Here is a 14,283-nt window from a genome sequence, read left to right on the forward strand (position 1 = left end):
AATGGCCTATTAGACTTGTGCACTAACACAATAGGCCTGAGGCTACTATCTTTAGAAAGGTCTGCTGGCAGGGGCACTTGGCTTTCAGAATGCTTTCGCCATTACCAAATGATGAGGTCATGTGGTTGGGCCTAGGCTGCTGGTTTGTACAATGTGATTTGTGGTGAATACTTGCTTTCCTTCAGGGAGCCGGGAATTTGGGTGGTTGCTAGGCAGAGAATGCCTATGTGACCAGCCCCCTAGAAAACCCCTAAACTCTGGCTGTCAAATGGGCTTCTCTGGGCATGAACAGCAGACACTGCATTTTCACAGCTGGAGGGAGGGTGAGCTCTGTGCGACCTCTCGGGGAAGGAAGAGAATCTTAGAAACCTGTCGATGGATTTCTCCAGACTATTCATACCTCTTTCCATTCTGCCCCAGCTATGCACGCTTACGCCATCACTGAAACAAACTTTAGCCGTGAGTACAACTACATTCTGACTCCTTCCAGTCAGTTATCGAATGTGTGGGTGGTCTTAGGGGACCCCCAAAACAAGACTTAGTTGATTCTGCAAATACTTTTCAGTAGCTTATTTAAAAAAAAGAGAAGAAAAAGGACTTCCCTGGTGGCTCAGTGGGTTAAGGATCTGGTGGTGTCACTCCTGTGGCTCGGGTTCGATCCCTGGCCCAGGAACTTCTACATGCTGCAGGTGCAGCCAAAAAAAATCAAAAATAAAATAGAAGCCAAAAAAAAAAAAAAAGAATACTATCCTAAAACCATGATGCCTCTTGAACAGATCACCACACATTTAACTCCAGGTGGACCTGGTCTTCCCAGAGTAGCTGGGAATTCAGCTCAGCAGCTCTAGACCCCAAATAGTATTCCTACTGCAACTTCCCAGGCACTCAAAGATACATGTTCTCCACGAGGCAGAAGGCAAAAGCGATCGCCCAGGTGTATGCGCTCAAAGCCCAAGGACTTTTACGTTGCGGGTTTTAAAGACATCGGCTGCACATGCACCATACATTTAAATACTATCAGCCAATTTCTGGGAAAGGAAGTCATTATTCCAGCGTTCATATTTCTTGTCACATTTGTTTAGGACTAATTACAGATGGTAATCTTGTTTGACAGAAATAGAATCCCAACTCAGCTCATATCAGAGCGTGGCCATCAAAGCAGTTATTTGCATTTCGGTGCTCAGTGACACCACAGAGCTGGGCAGGGCGGAGGTGAGGGGCAAAGCTTCTCTGGAATCCTAGTGTCTGCTGCTGGATTGAGCCATGGGCACCAGGCTTAGCTGGAAAACCCCCTGCGAGGTAACAAGATGATGAGACTAGACTATATTCTCCCCTGCCATTTACATTTATTGCTTTATTTTCATTTATTTATTTTTGTCTTCTTTGCCATTTCTTGGGCCGCTCCTGCAGCATATGGAGGTTCCCAGGCTAGGGGTCAAATCGGAGCTCTAGCCGCTGGCCTACGCCAGAGCCACAGCAACACGGGATCCAAGCCCCGTCTGCAACCTACACCACAGCTCAAGGCAACGCCGGATCCTTAACCCACTGAGCAAGGCCAGGGATCGAACCTGCGACCTCATGGTTCCTAGTCGGATTCGTTCACCACTGAGCCACGACGGGAATGCTTACATTTATTACTTTAACGGGTAGTAAACAACCGCTGTATACTAGGGAGCCAGAGAGCCAAAGATAAAGAAGATGCTGCCTGCTGTCAAAGAAGGCACCATTCTGTGGCTGATCCACAGGAGTAGTCGGACTACCAAAGAAGCCTGCTCATCCCCTGTGATTCCAATGCCAGCATCAGGGTCTTGGGAAGAGGCCTCTCCTTTCTCTCTGAGACATACTGTGCCTTGCTCAGGGGTTGCTAGCAAGCAGTCACTTATCTTGGAAATTACCGATGTGCTTTACCCAGAGACCACTAGCCCCCTGGTAGGAACTGACAGGCCATCCAGCACACAGGTGGGCAGGCCACACAAACCAGATGCCATGTGTATATTAGTCAATGCTTGCAAACAACCAGACAGGTATGCGTGCATGCTTACACGTGAGTTATCTCTCCCAGCCATCTATCTTGTTCCCCTGTCACTCTCGTTTCATGTGTGAGCACCTGAAATAACGGAAACGATAAAGTGGCTGGGAAGTGGTCAGAGCATAGAGCCACCACAGGAATACCCAATCTGCTGTGCAAGCGCGCAGCCTCACAGCGCAGCTTCACACGCACTCTCACGCAGGTCCGTGCTGCAGGAGGCAGGAAGCAAGGAAGAGCCTGGAGGCAGCACCCTCCACCCCCTACCTCCGTCCAGCCGACTCCTCATCCCAGCCTGGACTCCAGCACCACGAGGCACAGTGTGAAAACCAATGCACTGGTCCGAAAGCACAGGGAGTGGCCATTCATTTGGTAAGATGCCCAACATGCCAAATAGGTAAAGCTGCTCCCATCAGAACACACGGCTAGAGGACTTGCTAGAGAGCAGGGAGCCTCTCCTGGCAGGGACTGTCACAAACAGGCAGGCTTGTGTAACACAGCACACACATACACAGACCATGCAGCGATCCTGGGGTCCTCAAATGCAGTGTCACAAGGGGCATTTGCTAGGATGAGGGTCCGCAATGGTCATCTTCCAAACATCATATACGCCGTTCTCGTGATCACAGCCGCTACCTAAATGGTGACTCTGGCTAGTTCCTCTCATTTTTAAAGTTATTGTCTACAGTACTCTTAGATGATAAGAAGGAAAGATGTAGGAGTTTCCGTCATGGCGCAGTGGTTAACGAATCCAACTAGGAACCATGAGGTTTGCGGATTCGATCCCTGGCCTTGCTCAGTGGGTTAAGGATCTTGCATTGCCTTGAGGTGTGGTGAAGGTCACAGACGCGGCTCAGATCCTGTGTTGCTGTGGCTGTGGTGTAGGCCGGCGACTACAGCTCCGATTGGACCCGTAGCCTGGGAACCTCCATATGCCAAGGGAACTCAGCCCTAGAAAAGGCCAAAAAAAAAAAAAAAAAAAAAAAGGAAAAATGTAAATTCTCCCCAAAGTAGTATTTAAACATGAAGATATTTCAATTTTGACTTTAAAAATCATTGTATGGAACCATGAGGCTTCCGGTTCGATTCCTGGCCTCCCTCACTGAGTTGAGGATCTGGTGTTGCCGTGAGCTGTGGTGTAGGTCGCAGATGCGGCTCGGATCCCGAGTTGCTGTGGCTGTGGCATAGGCTGGTGGCTACATCTCTGATTAGACCCCTAGCCTGGGAACCTCCATATGCCGAAGGAGCGGCCCTAGAAAAGACAAAAGACAAAAAATAAATAAGTAAATAAATAAAAATCATTGTATGGTTCCTCTGAAAGAATAGCAAAACACATTTTTTTAAATGTTAAATAACCATGGGGTTAAATAAGGGCTTCATTTACAATAATACGATGATAATGAAAAGAGTGGTAAGGATTCCGGAAAAAAAAAATGGAAACACCAATGGAACAAAACGGAAATTCCTGAAACACATCTGAATTACTCAACTTACTACAAGCTGGCAGGGGGTGGGGAGGGAATGGCAGCGGGAGGCAGATACGACACACACTACACTAAAAGTGAAGTCCACAGCAATTACAAATTGAAACTATAAAACTGAAACCACAGACGTCCTCATGGAAAACAAATGGGTAATTATTTACATAATCTTTTTTTTTTTTTTTTTTTTTGGTCTTTTTAGGGCTGCTCCCACGGCATATGGAGGTTCCCAGGCTAGGGGTCGAATAGGAACTGTAGCTGCTGGCCTGCACCACAGCCACAGCAACACAGGATCCGAACCACATCTGCAAACTACATCACAGCTCAAGGCAACACCAGATCCTCAACCCAGTGAGCAAGGCCAGGGATCGAACCCGAAAACTCATGGTTCCTAGACAGATTCGTTTCTGCTGCACCACCACAGGAACTCCACAATAAAATTATTTTTTAAAAAATCTCTTTAGGGAAAATTAAAACTAAGATAAAACTAATCAAAACTAATGAAAAGCATTAACTCAGAGGAAAAACTAAATCACGTTGAAAAAGCATTTGTAAGCTAACAAAGATCAATGTCCTTGAGATATTTTAAAGAACTTATCAATCATTAAGAAAAAGAATAAGAGGAAATGGAAAAAAAAAGGCAAAGGACACGAATTGGCTATTCACAAAACAAGCCAATAAACACATAAAATATTCTCACAGATTTATTGAGTCAACAAAAGAAAATCCCTTTTTTCACTTACCAAAATGACAAAAATCTCTAAAACCATGCTCAGCATCAGCGTGATTCGGAAAGCTGCCACATTACCGTTGTAGATGTGATTAAGTCATTTTAAGACAAAAAAATTATATTGGCTACGAGGGGAAAAAATGATTCTCCACTTTTTAAAAGCTCCTACAATTATATTAAATTAAATTTTCTGAGGAACCTAAGGTGTTGATTCCCGCCTGTAAAGTGGGTGCTAAGAACAGTAAGCTGGGTACCTGGAAGACAGTTTGCAGCCCCGCAGCAGGTAGGCATTCAGATTCCCAGTTGCCGCAAGTAAGAGCCCCAGGTATGGAGGGGAAGGCTTCATAGGCCTAGAGGAAAACTCAGGATGGAACTGGACTCCGACAAAATACGGGTGATCTGAAATGAGAAGAATCGGGATGCAACTGAAGCGGACCAGTATGAGAACAGCTTGAAAGGCCTTCTTACCTTTAAAGTAAGAAAACCTATTAAAAAGTAAGAAGATGAGTTAACTTGTTACCACCACAGTCCGTTCCTTTCATGATCCGACTTGGAAGCAGAATTGCAAATGGCACAACATGCCGCGGAAGGTATGAGAGGGAGCGAAGCCAAGCACACGTTTTGGCATGAGAAGATGATCGGCCTTCCCCAAATCTGCCTGCTCTCCAGGCCCTCCCCAGACTTCCCCTTTCCACTGGGGGGGCCCAGGGGAGGCCCCCCCCAAAAGAGGCCTCAAGGGCATACTGACTGTTTTCAAATAAAGTTACTTAAGACTGAGCTGATGCAAGAGGAGCACTTTGCCACAAACTCCCACACCCCCACCCAGTCTCCCCGAAAGCAGGAAACCCATCTCCCATGTGGAAGGTGCCTCCCTTGCATGGAGGGAGAAGGACGCCCTCACCGCTGGAGATGGGGAAGCGGGGCAGAAAAGCCTGGATAAACCACCTGATTACTTTACAACCCGGAGCCCAAACTCTGCTTAGATTCTTCACGAAGCATCCAAAGCCTAATAAGTTTCTTCGTCTTGTTAACTCCTCACGTATTTATCGTTGCTTTACCTAAAAAGGATCAAAGCTGCCTGCTTTGGCCACTTCCTAGGTCCCATTTCTGGGAGCCCTCCATCGGCACGACTTAAAATTTGTTCTTCTCTTGCTAAGCTGCCTTGTGTTAATTTTAGTATTAGTCCAGCCACAAGAAATCAAGAAGGGTGGAGCGGGAAAGGTCCCCTTTCCCAACTCCCTGGTATCCTCGTACTTCAGGCTAAACAGAGGTCACTCTTTCTCTCAGATGGCTGCAGGTCCTTTGCTACAAAGGCTCTTTCTAAAGGGACGGGTCCCCTGGAAATGCAGCAGGTAGAACTGCTTTTCTAGTCGCAGCTCGGGGTGGGAGAGAAATCACGGGGAGCACCACGAAGCTGAGCAGGCACTCATATTTCAGCCCACACCAACTTAACGCTTGGGATGAAGCGTCTCCGAGGGGTGACCACCATGTGAATGGTGGATATGGCTCCAGGTGGCGACAGGTGAAGATATTTTCATTTCCTGCCTTATTTATACTTCTCTGTATGGTGTGGACCTTTGCAATAACACATATGTCTTACATTATCGGAGGGCGAATTAAGCTCTTCCATGCCAAGGGTGGTAAGAAGCCCCAGGATGCGCAATTCAGGTTCTACATTTAATAGGAACAGACAAGTCACTTTTCTCAGGTACCTGAAATCCCCTGTTTGGGAATGGTAAAAATTACTGGGTGACATTTCCAAATGTGGGTAGAAATTTTCAAGGTCTAGAAATTCCCCAATCGGAGCTCTCAGAAAGTATGTTTACTCCCAGATTAGGAAGCAACTCCTAATGAGAGATTGGGCAATTCGTTCATCCCATAATTGCTATAGAACAGAGTGTGATTAGTAGGTATTCCTTTCTTTAAAAATTATTTTAGGAGTTCCCATCATGGCTCAGCGGAAACAAATCGGACTAGTATCCATGAGGACGAAAGTTCAATCCCTGGCCTCGCGCAGTGGGCTAAGGATCAGGCGTTGCTGAGCTGTGGTGTAGGTCACAGATGTGGCTCAGATCTCACATTGCTGTGGCTGTGGTGTAGGTTGTCAGCTACAGCTCGGATTTGACCCCTAGCCTGGGAACCTCCATATGCCTCACGTGCGGCCCTAAAAAGACAAAAAAAAAAAAATCATTTTAATAGCCATATATATCAAACTGAAAATTCTAAAATATAAGCTTTATAGGAGGAAGTAAATATAACTTCAAACCTTTCGATGAGATGGTTTATCAAATGACCTAAAAATCTAGTATGGAATTCAAAATCACAAATCCCCGACCCTTACCAATGGAGACCCAAAACTAATGCTCAGTAGTGAGGAAATAGTGATTGAATGGCAATGTCCACTTTCCCAAGGGTATCTTTTAAAGTTTTGCTCTACAAAATGGTAGCCCCTGGCCACAGGTGACCACTTAAATTCATTCAAATTAACCGAGCACATTTCAACGGCTAAATAGCCACAAACAGCTGGTAGCTACCATATTGAACAGGGCAGAATATTCCATTTTTGCAGCAGATTCTATCAGACAGCTCTGAATCCAGAAACATCCAGCGTAGAAATCTTCTATCTCACAGGCGTTCCCATTGTGGCTCAGCAGGTTACAAACCTGACTAGTATCCACGAAGACACGGGTTTAATCCCTGGCCTCGCTCAGTAGGTTAAGGGTCTGGCGTGGCTGTGAGCTGTGGTGTAGGTCGAAGACACAGCTCGGATCTGGTGTTGCTGTGGCTGTGGTGTAGGCCAGCAGCCGCAGCTCCCATTCGACCCCCTAGCCCGGGAACTTCCATATGCTGCAGGTGCAGCCAGGGAGAAAAGGAGGAAAGAGAGAGAGAGAGAGAAAGAGAGAAAGAAAGAGAGGAAGAGAGAAAGGAAAGAAAGAAAGAAAGAAAGAAAGAAAGAAAGAAAGAAAGAAAGAAAGAAAGAAAGAAAGAAAGAAAGAAAGAAAGAAAGGAAGGAAGGAAGGAAGGAAGGAAGGAAGGAAGGAAGGAAGGAAGGAAAGAAAAAGAAAGAAATCTTCTATACCACATTTAGGAAGAAGCCTCCTTGAATTACAGGGACATTTGGGGAGTTCCCATTGTAGCTCAGTGGTTAACGAATCTGACTAGGAACCATGAGGTTGCGGGTTTGATCCCTGGCCTAAATCAGTGGGTTAAGGATCCGGCGTCGCTGTGAGCAATGGTGTAGGTCGTAGACACGGCTTGGATCCTGCATTGCTGTGGCTCTGGTGTAGGCCTGCAGCTACAGCTCCAATTCGACCCCTGGGAATCTCCATATGCCTCGGGAGCAGCCTGAGAAATGGCAAAAAGACAAAAAAAAAAAAAGAGGAACATTTGGGTATGAAAACTTGGTGAAGGGAATGCTAGCTTCTCCTAGGAAAGTGCCCCATCAAGAAAAGAAATCATCCATCCTTAGTAAAAGAAACTAATCAACACAGCTTTACATTCAAGGTGTGACGAATCTTGCAGCACAGCATCTAGGGATGTCTTTGAGACAAGCAAATAATAATTGTGGTTTTGTACCACTGCAGACAGAAGCCGAGCAGCAGATCATGTCATAACCAGGGACAGAATATCTGAATAAGCGGATCACTGCTCTGAATCAGTTTATCCAAAAAATCCTCTACGCTGATATGAGGAAAGAGACTAAAAAGTTTTTATTTGGATGATGTTCTAGCAGTCAAAGTATCTTTTAAATAATGCTCTTAATTGCTTTGAAACAAATTCTGACATTACAATAATCTCAGGCTTTGTTGTTCCTTTTAGAATTCCTTTAGGAATGTCGAGATTCATGGATATGGTAAGGGTAGCTAGGATTGAAATCTTCTGGGAAATTATCCTTAATAAAATGAATTCCCTTGCAGTCAGCTTTTTAAAAATCACCAGGTTTTACGGCGAGTTTCATTTCCTTTCTAATGCACATGAAATTTGAAAGTGTCAATGGGAAACTAAATCCTTGCGATGAAAGAAGCTTCTCTTCAATAAGGAGAGAGTCAAGAGAATGAAAGAGAATAAATACTTGGGCAAAGTAAACAAACAGCACCTTGCTTAAGAAGTGTCTCTGCCCTCTCACACGGCAGATTTAAGAGACTTCAACACAGTGACCCACGCTAAAAAAATTGTAAATGATGGGCATTTCCATCAGACAGACGACATAGAGGAAATACCGCCTCATGTTCTAATTTAAAATTTCAGGCATGGAGTTCCCGTCGTGGCTCCGTGGTTAGCAAATCCGATTAGGAACCATGAGGGTGCGGGTTCGATCCCTGGCCTTGCTCAGTGGGTTAAGGATCTGGCATAGCTGTGAGCTGTGATGTGGGTCAAAGACATGGCTCGGATCCCGAATTGCTGTGGCTCTGGCGTAGGCCGGTGGCTACAGCTCCGATGAGACCCCTAGCCTGGGAACCTCCATATGCCGCAGGAGCCGCCCAAGAAGTGGCAAAAAGACAAAATAAAATAAAATAAAATTTCAGGCATGGATTGATCATCTTAGGTGGCATGTCCAGTGAACGTAAGAGGAACAATAAAATTCCACAGAGGTGGCGGTGAAGGCAGTACCTGGCAGAAGGTTACGACCTGGTTTAGCTCCAGGCCCCCAAGGTGGATGGCCCTGGCAGGGTGCTTCATCTCTCTGCAGCCACTCTCCTCCTCCGTCAAGTGGCACTAACATCGCCTGCCTTGTAAGTTACAGAAGGCACTCGGGGCTCCTAGCCAGGGGTCTGGGAAGGAGCATCTAGAGAACACACACTTACTGGCCATTGCTTGCCTCCTTTCTGGGTCCCGGGAAAATGCTACTCCCTTCAAAGAAGCCTTTCCCAACTTCAAGTGTCCTCCCTGCTCGGGACTTCTGAACTACTTGCGCAGATTAGAGGTAGAAAGTGAAAAGGGCAGAGAAAAGGAATCTTGAGGCAGAAGAACAGTGACTTGGGCTAAGACGGAACAAGGAAGAGGAAGGTGAGAAGAAGAAGAAGTAGTCCAGGTTATCTAGAAGAGCCTAAGGCATAGAGATGGGAAAGGTAGGTTCTAGAAAGTTCAGCTAGCATTGTTAGAGTATTGTGCACACACGAAGGATTCAATCAATGAGGGTGCTTTAGCCAACCAATTACTGTCGTATGGGCTGTGCGATCAGCAGCAGCGAGGAGGGACCGGGCCAGTCTTCTCTTACAGGAGGAAGAAAGCAGAGCGCTGCCCAACGGAAGGCTGCCTGCCTTTCCCTGAGCGCCGAACCCAGAGACTAGCAGCAGAGGAGGCCTGGGAAGGGGGCAGGGATGGCACAGAAGCTACTGGTCGAATGGGTAGGCTCTGAACACTCCATCTCGTTATGGTAACTTCACAGCAACGGGCCCCAAATGATGAGGACTATAAGCGGCCTGTTTTTTCATACTTCATACTTAGTACTCTATACTTTATATTTAGTGCATATTATGGATATGTAGTTGCATATTTTATTTCAAAGGAGCAAGGAAAAGAAAAAGAGCAAACAAAAGGGATCTCAAGTTCTGTCTGTGTATGCCTACAGTTGACAAAAAGATAACAGCTCACCACGCTCACAACAATTTTCAAAAATGAGCAGCCCACTTACTTGCTAGTTCAATGATTTCCATCCTCTCCCCATCGACATCCTGACCTACAAAACTTAAGTCATTCTGCTCAAGTTGGTTGATCAGGCTAGGATTCACCTGGAAATAGAAGAAATTAAGTGACTTTGGGCAGCAGAGCAATACAGACCTATCAGCTTATGAAAGTGGCCTCTGTCAATTGGGTGGATTTTCCATTTCGGTGATCCTCTAATTAGTAGCTAATTTCTATATTCAAACCACCACAAAGCCTATTTTTAAACTCATTATGAACCTGAGAAAGAGTCTCATCACAGCCCTTAAAGATGGGAGGCCTACCTTCTACTGCCCAAAGACGACTTTCGAAAAGTAGGACTGTGGGACTACCTCAAACTAAAAAGTTTCTGCGCAGTGAAGGAAACCACCATCAAAACGAAAAGGCAACCTACTGAATGGGAGAAGATATTTGCAAATCATATATCTGATAAGGGGTTCATAGCCAAAATAGATAAAGACTTCATAGAGTGCAACACTAAAAAAAAAAAAAAAAAAAACCAGGAGTTCCTGTTGTGGCGCAGTGGTTAACGAATCTGACTAGGAACCATGAGGTTTCGGGTTCGAGCCCTGCCCTTGCTCAGTGGGTTAACGATCCGGCGTTGCCGTGAGCTGTGGTGTAGGTTGCAGACGCGGCTCGGATCCCGCGTTGCTGTGGCTCTGGTGTAGGCCGGCGGCTACAGCTCCGATTTGACCCCTAGCCTGGGAACCTCCACATGCTGCAGGAGCGGCCCAAGAAAAGGCAAAAAGACAAAAAAAAAAAAAAAAAAAAAAAACCAACCCAATTCTTAAAATGGGCAGAGCAACTGAAAAGACATTTTTCCAAAGAAGATACACACACAGAGGGCCAACAGGCACAGGAGAAGATGTTTAACAGCACCCATTTTCAGGCAAATGTAAATCAAAACCTCAATAAGATATCACCTCACGCCTGTTAGAAAGGCTATCATTGAAAAGGCAAGCATGGAGTTCCCGTCTTGGCACAGTAGAAATGAATCTGACTGGGAACCATGAGGTTGTGGGTTAGATCCCCGGCCTCGCTCAGTGGGTTAAGGATCCAGCGCTGCCATGAGCTGTGGTGTAGGTCGCAGACGCGGCTCAGATCTGGTGTTGCGGTGGCTGAAGTGTAGGCCGGCAGCTGCAGCTCCGATTGGACCCCTAGTCTGGGAACCTCCATGTGCCACGGGAGCGGGAGCGGCCCTAGAAAAAGCAAAAAGACCAAAAAAAAAAAAAAAAAAAAAAAAAAAAAAAGGCAAGGAATAACAAATGTGAGTAAGGACGTGGAAAAAAGTCTCACACTGCTGGCAGGACTATAAATTGGTGCAGGCACTGTGGGAAACAGTACGGAGACTCCTCCAAAAATTAAGACTAGAAGTACCATATGACCCAGCTATACTACTCCTGGGTATTTATCCAAAGAACATGAAAACATTCATTCAAGAAGATATACAGACACTGTTGATTGCAACATTATTCACAATAGCCAAGATATGGAAACAACCTAAGCGCCCACTGATGGATAAAGATGTGAGATATATAGATGGAGAAATAGCTATAGATGTATCAGAGAATACTACTCAGTCATTTAAAATTAAATCATGCCCTTTGTAACAATATGGATGGACCGTAAACTATTATGCTAAGGGAAATAAATTAGGGAAAAACAAATATGATTTCACTCCTATGTTGAAAGTAACCCCCCCAAAAAAGGAATAAACGAAATAAAACCGAAATAACTCACAGATACAGAGAACATATTAGTGGTGACCAGTAGGGAAGGGGGTTGAGAGGTGGGCAAAATGGGTGAAGGGGGTGGACTGTATGGTGATGGGTGGTAACTAGGCTTGTGGTGGTGATCACTCTGCGGTGGATACAGATGTTAAACTACAATGCTGTGCACGAGAAACTTACATAATAAAAAAAAAAGTAGGACTGCGACACAGATATTCTGTCTTGAAACCTCGAGACTAGCTATTTATAGCTCTCCCATATTTGCTTCTTCCCTTGAGTTATGTGTAATTAACTGTCTCTCCCCACATCACACATCTACTTGAGGATTGAAACTATCTTATTTCCCTTGTGACTAAACCAGAAGCCTTCTTTACATATAGTTACGTAAGCGCTCTAAAGAGAAGCCGGGAGCAACTTTTCTACTGAAATACTGGTTATAGAGGACAACTTGGTGACCTGACTCACGGGCCCTTTCCTCACTCATCTCATCGGCGGCCCTCTCCCAGACTTTTCAGCCTCTCCTTCACGGAAAACACTTCCTCATCCAAAATCAAGCAGGGTCCCACCTGTCCTTCTCAATCTCCCCCCACCCCCCAGACTACTCCAGTAGCATATGGGAGTTCCCAGGCTAGGGGTGGAATCGGAGCTGCAGACGCTGGCCTACGCCAGAGCCACAGCAACGCGGGATCCAAGGTGAGTCTGCCACCTACACCATAGCTCATCACAATGCCAGATCCTTGACCCGCTGAGTGAGGCCAGGGATCGGACCCACATCCTCATGGATGCTAGTCTGATTTGTTTCCACTGCGCCACAACAGGAACTGCCTCCTTCTCAATCCTAACTCCAAATGCTTTTCTTTTAACATTAGGCTACTTCTCAGAATTTCGACTTATTTTCCTTTTTCACCAGCTTTATTGAAATAGAATTCATATGCCATTACAATTTACCCACTAAAAGTATACAACTCGATAGTTTTTAGTACATTCACAGACAATTGCTTTTCTTTCCTTTCTTTTTTTTTTTTTTTTTTGCTTTTCAGGGCCAAACACATAGCATATTAAAGTTTGCAGGCTGGGGGTCGAATTGGAGCTGCAGCTGCCGGCCTACACCACAGCCACAGCAACATCAGATCGGAGTTGTGTCTGCAACCTACACCACAGCTCATGGCAACTCCAGATCCTTAACCCATTCATTGGTCAAGGCCAGGGATTGACGCATCCTCATGGATATTAGTTGGGTTCATTACCGCTGAGCCACATCAGGAATTCCCACACAGACAATGTCAACCATCCCATGATCAATCCAAAAATAACACCCTACGCCCACCAACCATCATCCCCAATTCCCTTATCCCTTATCACTGGACACATACACCCTCCAACTCAGCAACCACCAATCTATATTCTTTCTCTTTAGATTTGCCTATTTTGGGTTTTCATGTGAATGAATCACATGGTATGTGTTTTTTTTGTGACTGGCTTTTTTCACTTAACAGTGTTTTCTAGGTTCATCTATATTATAGCGTGCATCAGTATTTCATTTCTTTTTACTGTCATTTTATTGTCATTGTATGGATATACCACATTTTATTTACCCATTCATTAGCTGATGGACATTTGGGTTGTTGCTACTTTTTTGGCTGTTAGGAATAATGCTGCTCTGACCATTCGTGTACAAGTTGTGCGTGGATATATGCTCTCATTTCTCTGGGATATATACCTAGATGTGGAATTACTGTGTCATATGGTAATTCTGTTCAACCTTTTGAGGAACTACCAGATGACTTCCCAACACGGCTGCACCATTTGCATTCCCACCAACAGTATGGGAGTTCCAGTTCCTCCACATCCTTGCCAACGCTTGTTGTTGTTCGTGTTTTTAATACAGTCATTCTAGTGGGTGTGAAATGGCACCTCTTTATGGTTTTGCTTTGCATTTTCCTGATGACAAATGATGTTGATTATCTTTTCATTTTCTTACGGGCTGGCCATTTGTCTACCTTTTTTGCAGAAATGTCTATTCAGATCTTCTGCCATTATTTGCTATTAAGTTGGACAAATTCTTTATATATTCTAGACACAAGTACTTTGTCCAATATGTGATTCAATCAGTAAATATTTTGTTATTTTTTGGGCCTCTCCAATTAGAACAGAAGCTCCCCAACAGGAGGGAGACCACGTATGCCTTTCCCCTTTCCACCTCCAGCACACATGAGACTAAAAATAAGTATGAAGGAATGAATGGCCACCCCAGCACGTACACAGTGGTTCTTACACCTTCTAGCTACCACTTAGGCAGAGCAGCTCAATAATTTTTGTCCTACCATTTGGGCCAGTTTCCAACAGAAGTAAGACCACGGCATATGGAGGTTCCCAGGCTGGGGTCGAATCAGAGCTGTAGCTGCCGGCCTACACCACAGCCACAGCAACGCCGGATCCTTAACCTGCTGAGCGAGGCCAAGGATAGAGACCCAAACCTCATGGTTCCTAGTCAGATTTGTTTCCCCTACACCACGAGGGGAACTCCCATCTCCTCCATTTTATAAGTTGATCGTAATTGGTCCAAGCCAAACATAATAAACCCATTCCTCTCGGTAGGTGAATGATGCAGGAATCCGGGTTTAAGCCTGGTTCAGCATTGCCCTGGCAAGG

The 14,283-nt window shown here is 45.3% G+C and overlaps 1 protein-coding gene across 7 annotated transcripts in view; it reads right to left on the reverse strand.

Annotated features, from left to right (window-relative positions):
* Positions 1 to 14,283, reverse strand: part of CTPS2 (CTP synthase 2) — a 131,118-nt gene that overhangs the window by 13,790 nt on the left and 103,045 nt on the right. For 6 of the 7 annotated variants that reach the window (XM_021080709.2, XM_021080708.2, XM_021080707.2 and 3 more), the window contains 2 exons: positions 9,873 to 9,969; positions 4,492 to 4,636 (listed from right to left, as the gene is read on the reverse strand). In XM_021080709.2, coding sequence (XP_020936368.1) covers positions 4,492 to 4,636; positions 9,873 to 9,969 — 242 coding nt within the window. Of the gene's footprint in view, positions 1 to 4,491; positions 4,637 to 9,872; positions 9,970 to 13,187; positions 14,010 to 14,283 lie in introns of those variants that run through there. The other variant, XR_014835783.1, reaches the window with a different exon arrangement.

This window comes from Sus scrofa, chromosome X (assembly GCF_054392235.1).
Source record: "Sus scrofa isolate SSC_HxYL_T2T_F1_AM1 chromosome X, Sscrofa_HxYL_maternal_Yorkshire_Landrace_v2.0, whole genome shotgun sequence".
Taxonomy (NCBI): Eukaryota; Metazoa; Chordata; class Mammalia; order Artiodactyla; family Suidae; genus Sus; species Sus scrofa.